This window comes from Carcharodon carcharias, chromosome 20 (assembly GCF_017639515.1).
Source record: "Carcharodon carcharias isolate sCarCar2 chromosome 20, sCarCar2.pri, whole genome shotgun sequence".
Lineage (NCBI taxonomy): Eukaryota > Metazoa > Chordata > Chondrichthyes > Lamniformes > Lamnidae > Carcharodon > Carcharodon carcharias.
In genome coordinates, this window is record NC_054486.1 from 49,971,099 (window position 1) to 49,987,532 (window position 16,434).

Genomic DNA, 16,434 nt, shown 5'->3' on the forward strand with positions numbered 1-16,434 from the left:
AACGACCGAGGTCAGGCTAATTGGCCTGTAAATTCCCGAGTTTTGCCTCACTCCCTTCTTAACCGGGGGGTTACATTAGCGATTTTCCAGTCCTCTGGGACCCTCCCTGACTCCAGTGATTCCTTAAAGATCGCCACTAATGCATCCACTGTCTCTTCAGCTATCTCCTTCACAACTCTGGGGTGTAATCCATCTAGTCCAGACGATTTATCCACCTTCAGACCTTTCAGTTTTCCTAGCACCTTCTCCTTGGTAATGGCCACCATACTCACCTCTGCCCCCTGACTTTCGAACTTTGGGGATGTCACTCGTGTCTTCCACTGTGAAGACTGACGCAAAGTACCTATTCAGTTCCTCCGCCATTTCTTTGTTCCCCACTACCACTTCTCCAGCGTCATTTTCCAGCGGCCCAATGTCCACTTTTGCCTCTCTCTTACTCTTTATATATCTAAACAAAACTCTTGCAATCTTCTTTTATATTACTGGCTAGTTTACCCTCATATTTAATCTTCTCCTTCCTTATTTCTTTTTTAGTTGTCCTCTGTTGGTCTTTGTGGGCTTCCCAATCCCTTGGTTTCCCACTGCTCTTCGCCGCATTGTGTGATTTCTATTTAGCTTTTATGCTGTCCCTGACTTCCCTTGTCAGCCATGGTTGCCTTGTCCTCCCTTTAGTATGCTTCTTCTTCCTAGGGATGTATTTTTGCTCTGTCTCCCAAGTTACTCCCAGAAACTCCTGCCATTGCTATTCCACTGCCTTTCCTGCTAGGCTCATCTCCCAGTGAATTCTGGCCAGCTCCTCCCTCATGCCTCTGTAGTTGTGTAGAGCAAGTTTGCAAACTCCTGCTTTGAAAACAGTTAGGTTTCTAATTTAAATCTTCAGATCTAAATGGAAAACCATAATATAGCACCCAAAGATCAAGAAATAGCCCTTGTCAAAATCTGTAAAGGACCCATGGTGGAGTGGGGGGGGTGCAGTGTTGGGGATGGTGAGCAGTGGAATTTGACCCCTGTTAACATCTAAGCAAGATGAGGAGTGGAATCATAAAAGCTTATCTAATTCTTTCATGGTCAGGATTAGGTTTAGAAATTTGATTTTTAAATGCAGTGATTGTCTTTGTGCTGATTTTGGAAAAGGTCGATTAATTAGACTAGCTATCAAAATGTGTACTTGGGCAAAAACTAGTGGTAACATTGAAACTTCAGAGTAAAATGTCGTGGTACAGTGTTACAACTCCAAAAAACAGGCTTGGAATGGCTTCATGCCCAATAATCTTCTGAAGATCAATTACGGGGTCAGCTCCAGCATTAATAGGTGGTGGTAGGGGGAGGTTTGAGTAGATACCAAGTGGCTCCCAAGAGGTTGAAAGGAAAGATTTAAAACCTATTCTGATGCAAATAATATTGACCAAAAACAAAGGATTGTATCACCAATCATGTGATTAGTAGCAACAATAAAATTCCCAAATATGGTGGTTATAGAACCATGAGCATTTACAGCACAGAACAAAAACATTTAGCCCATTGGGTCATGCTAGCTGTCACACCTCTCCTCACATCTGCTCAGCCCATCAGCCAGCTTCCCAACTCTATGGCGATGCTTTCCCAGCCTGGTTCTGGGTAATACTACGAATGAATCCTCTTCCCAGTCTAATCACCATTATCGCCCTTGCCATCGTCACACTTCAAACTAGGACTAGAGCTCAGAACCTGGCCCTGACCCACTTCTCTTTTGTACCCTTGTACAGATACGAAACCTACACAGGTTAGAAGCCATGAGAGGGAAAAATGGCACAAATGCAACTGAGTTATGTTTAAAATTCAGAAATCTTGGCTAAAATCAATCGTTATGTTCAACAATTTTATTAAAACCTGATTTCTGTCTTTAGAATTACAAACAATAAAGTAACTTGTATTTATGTAGTGCCTTCAACATAGCAAAACATCCCAAGAGTTTTATTAAAGAGCATTTGGCACTGAGCCACAGAAGGTAATATTAGGGCAGATGATCAAAAGCTTAGGATTTTAACAGGCATCTTAAATGAAGAAAGAGAGGATTAGGGAAGGAATTCCCAAACTAAGGACATTAGTGGCTGAAAGCACAGCCAGCAGTGATGGAGCATTTAAAATCGGGATGCTCAAGAGGCCAGAATTAGAGGAGTGCAGATACCTTGGAGGGTTGAGATTGGCAGAGGTTACAGGGATAGGGAGGGGGAAAGCGATAGAGGGATTTGAAAACAGGGATGGGAATTTTAAAGTCAAAACATTACTTGACCAAGAGCCATGTGAGTCAGTGAGGACGGGGTGATAGAGGAATGGGACTTGCTGCGAGTTAAGATGCACGCAGCAGAGTTTTGGATGACCTCAAGTTTACAAAGGGTAGAATGTGGGAGACCAACAGGGAGTGTCAAGTCTAAAGGTAATAGATAATTGAACTGTATAATTCTTATATCAAGTTACCGAGTCTTTTTTAATATTTGCATCTTATTGTATGTATTCATCTGCTATTTGATATCTGTTCTAAATGTATTATATTAAAACTTGTGTGTCAGGATGTTCTGTCAAATTCCTGGGTCCATGTTTATAGTGAAAACTCTATGTACATTTTTCACAGTGCATAGTACCTTCCTGCCAGTGCAAGCGTGCTGTGTTATTGGTCAGAGGATGTAATTGCAGTATGAGAAATGGTATAATTATAGCTAGAGATAATTAGATATATGTATTTTTGTACCATTGTATAGTTCTAATATTTACAGTAATTTAATCTAATATTTTGTAGGTTTCTGTAATCAATTCTGTTTCTAATTATTGAGACACAATGGTGACTGATTCCATTTATTGACTCTTGTGGTCCTTGGAGATTATTTTACTTATGTAAGGTCTGTAACTTTTTTCACATCTTTTATCTATGAGCAGAGGAGATCTCCTAGTTACATTTTATACATAAACCAAACTTGTTTTCCATCATTTAAGCAGTAATGTTTTCTGCTTTATAAATTAGAGTAATTTTTTTTACTGAACACAATAATTAATGTGAAAATTTAATTATCATTTAGGCAACAACATTACCAGAAAAATACAAACAAGGAAAGCTGCATGCATATAAGCTTATCTGCAAAATTATGAAACGACGTCAAGATGTTTCGCCTAATTCTGATTTCCTGGTTCACTTCTATAATATAATGCACAGTGGACTCTTAAACCCTGATCAGGTCAGTTTTTTTCTGTTTAAAGTCTGTTTACTATTTTTACTGAAGTATGTATTTTTAGACTTGTAAAGAACTTGAGTTATTAAATTTAAACTCTACAAGTTAAAGGTGCTGTTTGGTGCGAGGTATTTTTCTTGCTAGTTGGGTGTTCTGGGACTGGTGCTGTGCCACTACTGGCGATGCAAGTCCTTGAGGTGCTTTGCTGCTGTACATAAGATACTACAGCTGAAATGAGCTAGTTAGGCCTGGACCAGGATAAATAACTTATCTGTCAAGGTTTTAATTATTAATCTTGAATATGCTGCACAAGTAGCTTCTCCAGCAAGTGCTATAAGTGAGAAGTAATGGGCAGATTAAAATTAAAATTGGTTAAATGACTAAGGGAAAAAGACTTGGGAAGGAGCGGAGAAGGGAAGAAGAAGAAATAAATGAAAATACTTCAGGAAAATGCTGCAAATTTGCTGAGAGTGATGGAGCAGAAATACATGTACTACAAAATAAATCACTGTGATGTCTCTTTCACTTCTTCTGGTAATATGTTTAAATCGAGTGTAACTCATGTGAAGCATTGCTTCAGTACGTTTCCCTTGGCTCAACAATTAGCAAATTGTTTCTGCACTTCTCTAAACCCAACACTATTTCTGAAAAGGTACACATGATCATCTAGTTCATGTTCTATTTTCAATGTGAAAATAAAAAGTTAATGCTACATTATACTTTTAGAAAATCCCATTATTGCCCTCAAATTTTGATTAATTTTGAGTAGCCGATCAAAATGAGAAATTGCTAATGCTTGATTTTTTTGGTTTGTATCAGATGAAACTCAAATGTGCAATTTTATATTTTAGTTACTTGCTTGTTATATTTGATTTATATAATAGAAAAGCTGATTCTGTCTATTTTAGTTGTATTCTATTTTAATACTGTATTTAAAAACATTATAGGATATTGTGAATACGATCATCAAGCACTGTTCCCCAAGGTTCTTTTCGATTGGGTTGCCTGGTGCTACCATGCTAATTTGGGACTTCATAGTTGCTGCTAGCAAAGTGACGTTCTCCTCTTCGCTCAATGTAGGTCAACAAGCATGTTACTGTCTTTACTGGTGAATCCAAAACAAGGTAGAAAGATGGACTTTTGAAATGCTGATTTGACTGTTAGCTTATGTTGAAAATTAAAGGAACATTATCATGTGAATTTTTTTATAATCTAAAGAAAAAAACATAAGGTTTTTAAAGGTTATATATGGGTTTGTGATCTGCCCATAATGAACACTAATGCGGTGCTTCAGTGACTTGCAATTCTCCAATTTGTCAAACTTTAAACAATGTAGCAAAGTCGTGTTCCCTTTGAAATTAGAACCCTTTGTTGTAATCCAACTGCTACTTTTATTTTCAAGAGTGTGCAAATATCATTAAATTTGGCCAATTATTTCATGGTCTCAACTGGGTTTCTTTCTAAGACACATATGGATGCAGCAGTAAATGTACTTCCTCTATATATCAATACATTTTGCTTAGTTGAACAGTATCTAGATTTTCCCTGAATGTAAAAATACCAAATAAGGTGTAATTTTGGTAATTTTTTATATTGTACTAAATTATGTAGATCATTTTTACAGTTGGTTCTTGGTGGTTCGTTGGTTAAATGCAGTGTCTATGTAATACTGACCTGCACAGTCCAGTGAATATATCAGACTTCATCTGTATTATAAAAACAAAAAACTTCGGATGCTGGAAATCTAAAACAAAAACAGAATTACCTGGAAAATCTCAGCAGATCTGGCAGCATCAGCGGGAAGAACAAAGTTGATGTTTCGAGTCCTCATGACCCTTCAACAGAACTGAGTAAAAATATTTGAAGGGTCATGAGGACTTGAAACGTCAACTTTGTTCTTCTCCGCCGATGCTGCCAGACCTGCTGAGTTTTTCCAGGTAATTGTTTTTATTTTTCATCTGTATTATGTTAGCTCATCTCAGCAAAGTTACTGCTGAAGATACCAGAATTTACCTTTGCATTCTTATGCCATGTTTGTATTGTATCCGTATTGTAATATAAAAGTGAATTCTATGACTGGAATGAGCTTGACTGTCAAGCTGCTCCATGATCGATCAAGAAGTCTGATGACCCTTGCTGTCTTGGCTAATCATGAAAAGTGGCAATGTGAGTGATATGCCAGCAACATGAGTCATTGCCATCAGTAGAGAGAAAAGAAAAAGACAAAAGTCTGGTTTACTTTTAAACGTTGTTTCAAGTATCCAATAAAATGTTTGCAAATGATAATAACCTTTTCTGCTACCATGGTAATTCTCCTCCTTAGTTAGATTTAAATCTTATTAGTCATAAAGCAATTTTTAAAAAATTATGTTAATCAATGGTAATTTATTTATTTTAATAAATTGGTCTAGAATTTCTAAAGTAATACCAATGCTAATGTTAAATTTGAATTAAACATTGGTTGATTTCAGTTGATTTGCCTGAAACTTCTAAATTTACCCTTGTTCCATTTCAGGCTCCAAGAGTGGAAGCGCAGATTCTATTGGGCTCTTTAGTCTGTTTCCCAAATTTATATGATGACCTCCCAACATTACAGCCTTCTCTTGTGGATATTTTGTCAACAAAATGTGATGATGTTAAGGTAAAATTCCTTGTGTAAATGGTACTAAATGTGTTTGAATCTCATCAAATCTTTGAGACAGCTCTCCCAATTTTGGCACAGGCCCCCAGATGTTAGTAAGGAGGACTTTGCAGGTCAAAAGGACAGGTTTGCTGTTGTCGTTCCCAGTGCCTAGGTTGATCCGTCCAGTTTCATTCCTTTTAGGCTTTGTAGCAGTTTGATACAAATGGCTTACTAGGCCATTTCTGATACAGCCATATTGCTGTAGGTCTGGAGTCACACGTAGGCTAAGTAAAGATGACAGATTTCCTTCCCTAAGTTTTTAAGGATTTTACATTATGGTTTCATGGTCATCCAGATTTTTATTGAAAATCATTTATCCATGGTGGGATTCGAACCCAGGTCCCTGGAACATCATGCTGGGTTACTAGTCAGTGACAATACCACTACGTCACCGCCACTGCCTTCCCCAAGGTTATACTCTGAACTGAACTTACCCTTGATTTATAGCTTAATTGCTGATAGCTCTTGCAGCACAACAACTCTGTCTCCTTGTTAACCCCTCCCCCGCTTGTCGTCCCGTCCCGTTCCCCCTCCCCCGCCAAACCTTGGTTTCAACAACAGTGGCCGTGCCATAAGCCAACTAGTCTCTAAGTTCTAGGATTCTTCCCTTACCGCGTACTTGCGAACATACATAAATAACGGCAGGAAAGGGCCATCTAGTTAATCAAGCCTGCACTACACACTTCTAATGAGCCAAGTGTCCTGATGTGACACCCACGAGCAGCCATGTAATCATTCCTGAAAGCCAAAGAGAAAGGCTTAAAATATTTGGTAATTTTAGAGATGCATAGCCTTGGGAGTGGATTGTACTTAAATAATTAAAGGTCTGGATAATTTCAATTTAGTATGTTGAAGAAGACTGAGGTCTTGTGCAGAAGTTGGGCAAGAGTTTTGCTAGGTTAGGTATTAGACATTTTCTCTTTTACAAGAGGACTGGAAATGATTGAAACAAGTTACTATCTTTTATGGCGAGTACTGACTTTGCAAACCTGAGAGCTGGACTGCTTACAAGTTGCTTATAAGAAATCACATCTTATTGAAATAAAGCTTTAGCTAACAGGCAATATAAGTATCATCAGTGTATTCCGCTAGATTTTTTTATCACCTAAGTGGGTTGGAGATTAATATTCTTGATTTGTTTCCCAATTGACCATGGGTTTTTAATTTTATATCTCGCTGGTGATTGTAAGTTGCTAAATGATTTACACTGTAATATATGTACTAGCGAGTGCTGAGAAAAATCTGGTTCAAGTCTCACTATGGCATTGCTCCTCCAAATCTCTAATTTTTCTCTGCTCTGACAATCTCCCCACCAAGCTCTGTTTCCCTGACCCTGGCCTCTTGTGCATTCCTCTTCCTTCCTGTGCTTCACCATTTATTTTCACTGTCGAATTCCCTGCCTAAACTCTTGCACTTTTTTCTCTCCATTCCTAAGATCTTTAAAACCTGGCTCTGATCAAGCTTTTGATCATCTTTCCTAATATCTCCTTCTTTGGCTTAGCCTCCATTTTTAAAATTATCACCGTGTGAAGTGTCTTGGGATCTTTTCCTGCATTAGAGGCACTATGTAATTAAAAGTCAACTTCTAATACAGAAATGCCACGGAAAGAAAGAAAGACTTGCATTTATGTAGTGCCTTTCATGACCACAAGACATTCCAAGGCACTGCCCAGCAAATTAAGTAGTTATGAAATGAAGTCACTGTAATGTAGGAAACGCATTAGCAAGCTCCCACAAACAGCAAGCTTTCACAAACAACAATGTAATAATGACCCAATAATTTGTTTTTTCTTTGTTGATTGAGGGAGAAATATTGGCCAGAACACCAGGGATAACCTCTCTGCTCTTCGAAGCAGAGCAAAGGGATCTTTTGCATCCACCTGAGAGGGAAATCAATGCCTCAGTTTAAAAAATTTGAATAGATGACACCTCCAACTGTGTAGCATTCCCTCAGTATTGAACTGAACTGGCAGCCTTGACTTCTGTACACATGTCCTGGTGTGGGACATGGACCCACAACCTTTTCACTTGGCGAGGTCCAGCAATGTCATCCTTTTGAAAATACAAAGATTCTATATAGTATAAAGTAGGTGTACAAAGTTAGATTGCTGTCTTTTCCAAAAGTTTGATAGACTAAGATCCACAACCAATTCTACAATAAAATATTGTAACAATCTTTATTAAATTTCGTTCTAATAATGGAAATCCACTTTTAGGATTTAAAAAAAAAATGTTAAGTGTGTAAATCATCTAAAAAGCATGCAGACAAACGACAAGTGTCACATGTTGCTGTTCTGAAACCTCTCAAGAGCCTGTGGATTTGAATTTAGATCCAGTCTGCTGTTTCAGCGGCCTGTCCTGAACTCAGATTCTGAAGGTTTAATGCATTCTGTGGTTTTTAATTTGTAAATCCTTGAATGTTGTTGTTTGCAAGCTCTTCCTTAATGCCTTTCCATACTTTGGAACTTGCTATAATTGGTACCAGCACAATGTAATATTTTCTGAAAATTAGGATGGCATTGGTAGCAAGAATGCCTGTACTGCCCTAGTTCCACATTTGCTGCAGTCCAGAACAGTATCTGGTACAAAGTTTAAAAATGTACACTGACCTATAGGACCAGCTTAAAATTGATACTGTTAGAAAATAGGTTATATTTTGCCAGCTATTAGTATCAATTATGGATTCTCCTGTCACTTTGATGAATGAGTGCTCAGCAAAATAAATGGTTTACAGTCTAGTTTGATGTCGTCTTATGTGTGATGTCTGTTTGCATAACTGATTGAAGTCAGTGTTGGAGTGATGGATGGAGGCATTGGCTTTGTCCAGCACTCACTTGTCCTGAAGGTACTTGATTCTGTTCTCAAATGTTAAAATTGTTTGATCATGGAGACTTCTCCATTTGGGTCTGTCCAAGAATTTTTCCCCCCCCATGGATTGGGATCCAGCTTGCAAGCTCTGAGGTTGCTTTAAGATTGCCTTTTATCTAGGTTTGGGATGTCCCATGGTGCAGGTTCCCGTGCTCAGCTGGCTGTAGATTACTGTTTTTGGTGTGCTGGAATCATCCATGCGAACTACATGACCAACCGAGCGAAGCTGAGCTCTGAATATGGTTTTGATGCCAGGTATGCAGCACTTTGTAAGAACTTTGGTGTTGAGGATTTTGTCTTTCAGCCTGATGTTGCAACTAGCTTGCAAACAGTGAAGATGGAATGCTTTTAGTTGCTTAATGTAAAGTTGGTAGGTTGTCCAACTTTAGCTTGCAGTAATGTCAGTGTGGCATGTGACATACTTGTGGTAAAATTACATTATTTAAAAATCCAGATCCTCTGAAAAGCACACTACTGTTAACTATTAAATATTGGGAAGATAGAAGCCACTTTCTTTGGTTCCTGCCACAAACTCTGCTCCTTAGCCATCGACCCCATCCATCTGCTTGCTGCCCATCTGAGGCCGAATCAGATTCTTTGGAACCTTGACGAATTTCAACTATGAATCCGTGCCATCACTAAGACCTGGGCCTGAGTGACTGCAGCTCCACCAACACTCAAGAAGCTTGACACCATCCAGGACAAAGCAGCCTGTTTGATTGGCACCCCTTCTAGAAACATTCACCCCCTCCACCAGCGACGAACAGTGACAGCAGTATGAACACAACTGCTACCATCTAGAAGGACAACTGCAATAGATATGGGAGCACCACCAGCTGGAAGTTTCCCTCCAAGCCACTCACTGTCCTGACTTGGAAATATATCACCGTTCCTTCACTGTTGCTGGGTCAAAATCCTGGAACTCCCTCCTGAACAGCACTCTGAGTGTACTTACACCACGTGAACTATAGTGGTTCAAGAGGCAGCTCACCGCCACCACCTGAAGAACAATTAGAAATGGGTAATAAATGTTGGCCTAGCAAGCAATGCTCACATCCCGTAAATGAATTTAAAAAAATCTATTTCCACCTCTGGAACATTACCTTTCCTCCACTTGTCCAAATAAAGCCCTTATTACCTTTGAAACCTCTACACTTGACCATTCTAACACATTCCGAGCTGGCCTCCCATGTTCTACTGCTCGTAAACTTTAGGTCACCCAATGCTCTGCTGCTTGTGTCCCAACTTGTACCAAGTCCTGTTCACCTATCGCCCCTGTGCTCTTTTTTTAAATTCTTTCATGGGATGTGAGAGTTACTGGCAAGGCCAGTATTTGTTTCCCATCTCTAATTGCCTTTGAGACAGTGATGGTAAGCCATCTCTTTGAATGACTACAGTCCATGTGATGTAGCTACACCCAGAGAACTGACTCAGTGATGGCAAGGCTATTGAATGTCATCAGGACTTGGTTAAATTCTCTCGTTGGGGATGGTCGTTGACCGGCACTTATGTGGTGTGAATGTTACTTGCCACTTATCAGCCAAAGCTTGCAAGTTGTCCTGGTCTTGCTGCATGCGAGTGTGGACTGAATCCGAGGAGCCTTGACTGGTACTGAACAGTGTACAATCAGCAAACATCCCCAGTTCTGATCTTATGATGGAGGGAAGGTCATTGGTGAAGCAGTTGAAGATGGTTAGTCAGAGGACACTACCATGAGGAACTCCTGCAGCAACGTCTTGTGGCTGAGATGATTGGCCTCCAATAAGCCACAGCCATCTTTCTTTGTGTCAGATAACTCCAGCCGGTGGAGAGCTTTCCTCCTGGTTCCCATTGACTTCAATTTTGCTAGGGGTCCTTGATGCCCCACACAGTCAAATGCTGCCTAATGTCAAGGGCAGTCACTCTCACCTCACTTCTAGAATTCATCTCTTTTGTCCATGTTTTGACCAAGGCGATAATGAAATATGAAGCCAATTGCCCCGGCAGAGTGCCACTGACCTACATGCCTCCCAGAGAAGCTTTGCCTCAGTTTTAAAAATTTTCATCCATATTTTCAGATGCCTCCATGGCCTTTCCCCTTCCTACCTCTAATCTTCTCCAGCTCTGCGATGCTTACAGATGTGTCCCTCCAATTCTGGCTTTCTGGGCATCCCTGATTCTGATTGCATCACCACCATTGGTGATTGTGCCTTCAACTCCCTGGGCCCTAAGCTCTGGAAATCCCTCCGTAAATCTCTCTACCTTTCTGACTTGCTTTCTTTTTAAGATGCTCCTTAAAACTTCATCCAAAAGCAAAATACTGTGAATGCTGGAAATTTGAAATGAAGGCTAGAAAAATTCAACAGGCCTGGCAGCATCTGTGGAGAGAGAAACAGAGTTAACGTTCCTCGTTGTGACCTTTCATCAAATGTTCATGACTTGAAACATTTAGCTCTAACTTCGGAGCTCCAGGACAGTGTATCTGGGGGTACCACAAAGATGCACTGGGTAATCCCCACATAGGTAGTTCCCAGGTAAGGGTTGCACGGCAATTGCCCAGGAAGTTCAAAGATGGGAACCATCTGATAATGCTGTTTAAATTGCAAACTTCAGATGGTTCCGACTGTCTTACAGCAATAGTTACGCAGAAAAATTTAGAAGAATCAAAACTACTTCTAGCTTCTGGATAGCTATTGTATTGACCTTTCCCGACGACCCACTGGACTTGCCCTGACCACCATGGGACTTCCCACTACCTCCCATGGGACTCTTGCCCCCTACAGGATTCCCCCCACCGGCCAGACTTGCCCCATCCCCTCCCCTAAATCCAACCCAGTCAGCTTATACACTTAACTCCTCCCTGGCTTGTCAATGTGGCTGGACCTTTAAACTTGTCTGCTTTATGGTAGCTTGTGCTGTTTAAAAAAAAAAGGGGGCGTGGCTTACCTTTGTCTGAGCTGCCCTCTACTGTAGGACTCAGGCACCCGCTGCGCTACACAGATCCCGTCCAGCCTGAGGTGGAAGGTCGGGCAAGATAGGAGCGGCTGAATTTCAAGGTAAGTAATTGTGAACGGAGTGGCAAACCAATTCAATTGCCACTCCATTGGAAGCTACGAGCCCTTATCTCTGTTTCTCTCTCCACAGACACTGCCAGGGCTGCTGAGTATTTCCAACATTTTCAGTTTTTACTCCATAAAACCTACTACTTTTCCCAAGCTTTTGGTCATCTATCTCCTTATGTGGCTTGGTGTTACATGTTTTGTATTGCCCCTGTGAAGTAGAATGGAGAATGCTGAGTCAGAAGGTTTTGGCTTCAAGTCCCACCCCAGAGATTTGAGCACAAAAATCAAGGCTGACATTCCAGTGCAGTACTGAAGGGAGCGCTGCGCTTTCAGAGGAGCCATCTTTCAGCTGAAATGTTAAACCAAAGCCCTAACTGTCCCTTCAGGCAAATATAAATGTCCCCTTGGCACTGACTCAAAGAAGAACAGAGGAGGTATCCCTGGTATCCTGGCCAATATTTATACCTCTTTCAACTTCTCACAAACAGATTATTGGGTCATTCCCACATTGTTTGTGGAAGCTTGCTATACATGAGTTGGCTGTCGTGTTTTCAACATTAGAATAGTGGTTATACTTGAAAAGTCCTTCATTGGCTGTAAGGTGTTTTAGGCTCTCCATTAGTCGTGATATGCACCAATAAATCTAAGTCAGTCTTTTTTTTATGAAGCACCTTATGACATTTTGTTATGTTAAAGGCGCTATATAAATACAAGTTGTTTTAGTTCTTTTAGTCTTGTTGGAGTTTCATGAAAAATGGTGGTAAATAGGTTATTTTCTAGGATCCAAGTTTATTTTAATTTGCACTTGTCTTTCTTTAAGCTCCTTACTTTTCAACCCGTTAAGGTTCTCCATGCCATATATAATTCGCCAGCTAAGTAGGGCACTAGACCAGGGTATGTGCAAATGCTCACAATACTTTTTTTCTTGTTTGTTCTTTTTTCATTTGAAGACTTTCTGACAATACTGTGGAGACTGAAAACTTGACATATAGAGAAAGGGCAGATCTGACAATACATCTTACTGCCATTTGGCACAATAAAATGCTGGTGCTATCCATCCAAACCTCAAATATAGTCCCGTGAGATTTTTTAAATACCAGATTTAATACTCTGAATAAAATCCCTGTTTCTACATGATGTAGAATTTTTTTTGGCCTATGACACAGTGCGAACCTACTGAATTTTATTTAATATACTAACTTAGCAAGGCATAGTACCATAACAATTCTCTTCTGATATGCCAATGTTTTTAACGAACGTATGTATTCTTCAACGTGGTTGATTTGAAGGTAGCTTTTCTAGTTTTTTTTTACGTAGAAGCACTACTTGTTTGAAATCTGCATACATTAAATTCTTTTTCAAGTTACTCATGTTTTAAAGGGTTTCATTATTTTTTTTTGTTTTTCTGGAAATAGGCCTAGAGGAGTTGAACTGTTGCAATACAAAAATATTCTACTGAACATTTATTTTAAAATATATATACTCTAAAGTACAGATATATTGGTTTCAAATTTTTTACTTCACTAATTTTGTGCACATTTGATGAGGTCCTTTCTATTTGTTTTCATAGGAACTTGTAATTAAGAGCATTTTAAAATCAGCAAGAGAAGAACCTTCTGGACCAGCTAGGTTAGTATTCTGATAATGATAACTGGTGATGTGATTCTTTCTATTATATATGTCCATTTTTGTGCTGGCCAATGTAAGGGATGAGGAACAGAACGCTTTCTATTTCAGGCATTCAAGGTTGCATTCAGCATTTCCTGGTCAAGTTCAGCACAGCCAGCTGCAGAATAAACCACTACCATAATTGAGTATACTATTACTGTGGGGCACAGTCTCGGGCTAAGGGGCCGATCATTTAGGACTGAGATGAGGAGAAATTACTTCACGCAAAGGGTTGTGACTCTTTGGAATTCTCCATCGTTGTCCATACTCCATCGTTGAATACTTTTAAAGCTGGGATAGACAGATTTTTGGGGTCTCAAGGAATTAAGAGATATGGGGAAATGAAATTGAAGCATAAAATCAGCTATGATCATATAAATGGCAGAGCAGGCTCGTTGGACCACATGGTCTACCCCTGCTCCTATTTCTTGTGTTCTTGTAACATATATATTTCATGCAGCATGTTAGTCCATTTGACAGTATTGTATTGAGCCGTAGACATTAAGAACTAGATTAAGCTTGGCCTTATTTTTAAATGTGGGATCCTTTAGACCAATAGGGAGGGCAGGTTAGCCTGGCTGGAATTGAACCAAAATTCCAGAAGTAAAAGGACAGTATACAAACTGCCATGCCATCCAGTTCTGCTCTCTTCCCATAATGTCTTTATCTTTAATAGTAGTGCAGTAGTAATAAGTGTCTCATTCTCTAGTTTCTAATATAAATCTATATTAATGTATGCTGTCAAAACAATTGCGCCAGCAATCGCTGAAATCAGTTGATTTGATGAGAACATCTTTTCCATGCTCATTGCTACTGGAAACTGCATTAAAGGTTATGCTTTGGTGTAACTTTCGGAACTTTAAGTTTTGAGAAGTATAACTAGATTTTTAACAGCAATCTGTGTAATGACTGATCTGACCCTGAAAAAAAGGTGGAATGTTGTTAAATGTCTTTTATGATTTAAAACTAGATTGTTTTAATTATTTTTAAATTTAAGTTTTTTTTTTCATTCATAATATTTCGGTTTCTACCTTCACTCCATTATATTCCCCAATTTTTATTTTGCTCTGCATAAATTTTAAAGGGATTTCCTGGTTGATTATCTCAAAATTCTTTAATGTGATTGGCTGCGTGGCCAGTTTAATGACACCACTGCAGCCAACATTGGGAATCCCCCCATTAAAAACATTACAGTCACGTCGCAAAAGGCAAAAGTTCTCGCCGGAGGTTGTTAGATTTCTCGATGAGGCTTTCGTGAAGTAATTTCTTTGCCACTGACTGCAATATCCGAGCCATGGTTTCTGACACGTGGCAGGATGGTTGGATTACTTAGATTTTGATTTTAGAATAATCCAAAGAGGAGATAAAGATTAAAGTAAATTTCATGTAAGGTACATTACTTGGTTTCAGATATTTTCACCACAAATACAGTAAAATTTCTGTTATCCAGCATGCTCCAGGAAAAGATGGTGCGGATAATCAAAAATACCGGTTAACTAAGATGAAAGAAGAGTTTCATGTTTTCATCCAGTCAGAAAGCTCTTGGGTGATCTTGAGGTGATGCAGGTGTTGAGGTCTTGCAAGAGCTGTGGGAGCATGCAAATCGAGTGAGTGGTGCTGAACATTGGGAGGCTGAGACAGGAAGAGGGCTGGCCACTGGTAACAACTACCTATGCGTTTCACAATTATTAGCAGTTGGCAGTTGTGAGAGAGAGCGACTAACAGGAGTGATGAACATAACCGCTCAGCAACAAGTGTTAGTGCCAGGGATAAGGGATGAGTGACCTCCCTGGTCCAAAAAAATAACAGTTACTAGTGTGCCAGTTGGTACAGTGTCTCATAACAGAAATTGTATATTAAACATAAATTCATATTCTATATAGATTTATGTATATACATTTTTATGTTCATTCACCATTTCAAGAAATCTGATATCTACATGATGTGTATTACTATCTCTCTTTTACAGATGTGTTGCACTTTGCAGCCTTGGCATTTGGCTCTGTGAAGAATTGGTACATGGTACTCACCATCCTCAAATCAAAGATGCTCTAAATGTAATCTGTGTAACCTTAAAGGTAAGAAATGTTACCATAGTGATTTTTTATTTCAGTCCCACTTTTGAAAAGCCATATGACAACTTCTAAAAACAAAAAAATTGCTAATATACTTACAGTTCCCAAACAAAGCAGTTGCACAAGTGGCTTGTGATATCTTGCATTTATTGATCAATTATGTGGACAAACTTCAGAATTATCCACCAGATTCTCCAAAAAAAATTATTGAGGTAAGATTCATTTATTTATTCTGCTTATTGAAGTTACTTCTACAGGCTAACAATTAGTCAATCAAGACTGCAGTCAGTAAGCTTTATTGGAGTAACTGGCTAAAGTTTGTGAACGTATGCTTGTATTGAGTAATTGTAGATGCTGGATAGCTTACCAGGAGACAGTAATTCACATTTATGTAGAACATAGTGAAGTGTCACAAGGTACTTCGCAGGAGAGTAAGCAGGCAAAAATTGAAGCCAAGCAATAAAAAGGGGCTATTAGAAAGGGTAGCTTTGCACTTAATCAGAGGCAAGTTTAATAAGGGTTTTAAATAAAGAGAGAAGGGTAATGAAGCAGGGATTTATGGAGGTAATTCCAGAGTTTATGGCCTAGACTCCTTAAGGCACAGCTGCCATCATTGGTGGTTAAAGGGAGTGAGGTATGCATAAAAGACTAGAATTGGCGGAATGTGGAGTTCTTGTACTTTGCCAATAGAGATGTTTGGAGCAGAAAGATTACTTTTTGACAGCTGGCAGTGCACCATTTTAATGTTACAATGTATCTATCGATGATATGTAAAATTAGTAATGTTCTGACGGGATTTGTTTTTGCAGAGCTTCTCGAGTAGGTTGAGCTGCTATCCTATTGCTATTGTTAGAATAAGATAGGAATGACTGGTTTAATGGCCTTGATGACCCTTG

The 16,434-nt window shown here is 39.3% G+C and overlaps 1 protein-coding gene across 8 annotated transcripts in view; it reads left to right on the forward strand.

Annotated features, from left to right (window-relative positions):
• Nucleotides 1-16,434, forward strand: part of ralgapa1 (Ral GTPase activating protein catalytic subunit alpha 1) — a 337,589-nt gene that overhangs the window by 183,642 nt on the left and 137,513 nt on the right. For 7 of the 8 annotated variants that reach the window (XR_005946224.1, XR_005946225.1, XM_041213937.1 and 4 more), the window contains 6 exons: nucleotides 3,054-3,209; nucleotides 4,151-4,279; nucleotides 5,719-5,844; nucleotides 13,366-13,424; nucleotides 15,433-15,541; nucleotides 15,640-15,750. Coding sequence is in view for 6 of the 8 variants with exons in the window: in XM_041213937.1 (XP_041069871.1) it covers nucleotides 3,054-3,209; nucleotides 4,151-4,279; nucleotides 5,719-5,844; nucleotides 13,366-13,424; nucleotides 15,433-15,541; nucleotides 15,640-15,750 (690 nt within the window). In the remaining 2 variants the exon portion in view is untranslated. The remainder of the gene's footprint in view (nucleotides 1-3,053; nucleotides 3,210-4,150; nucleotides 4,280-5,718; nucleotides 5,845-13,365; nucleotides 13,425-15,432; nucleotides 15,542-15,639; nucleotides 15,751-16,434) is intronic. The other variant, XM_041213938.1, reaches the window with a different exon arrangement.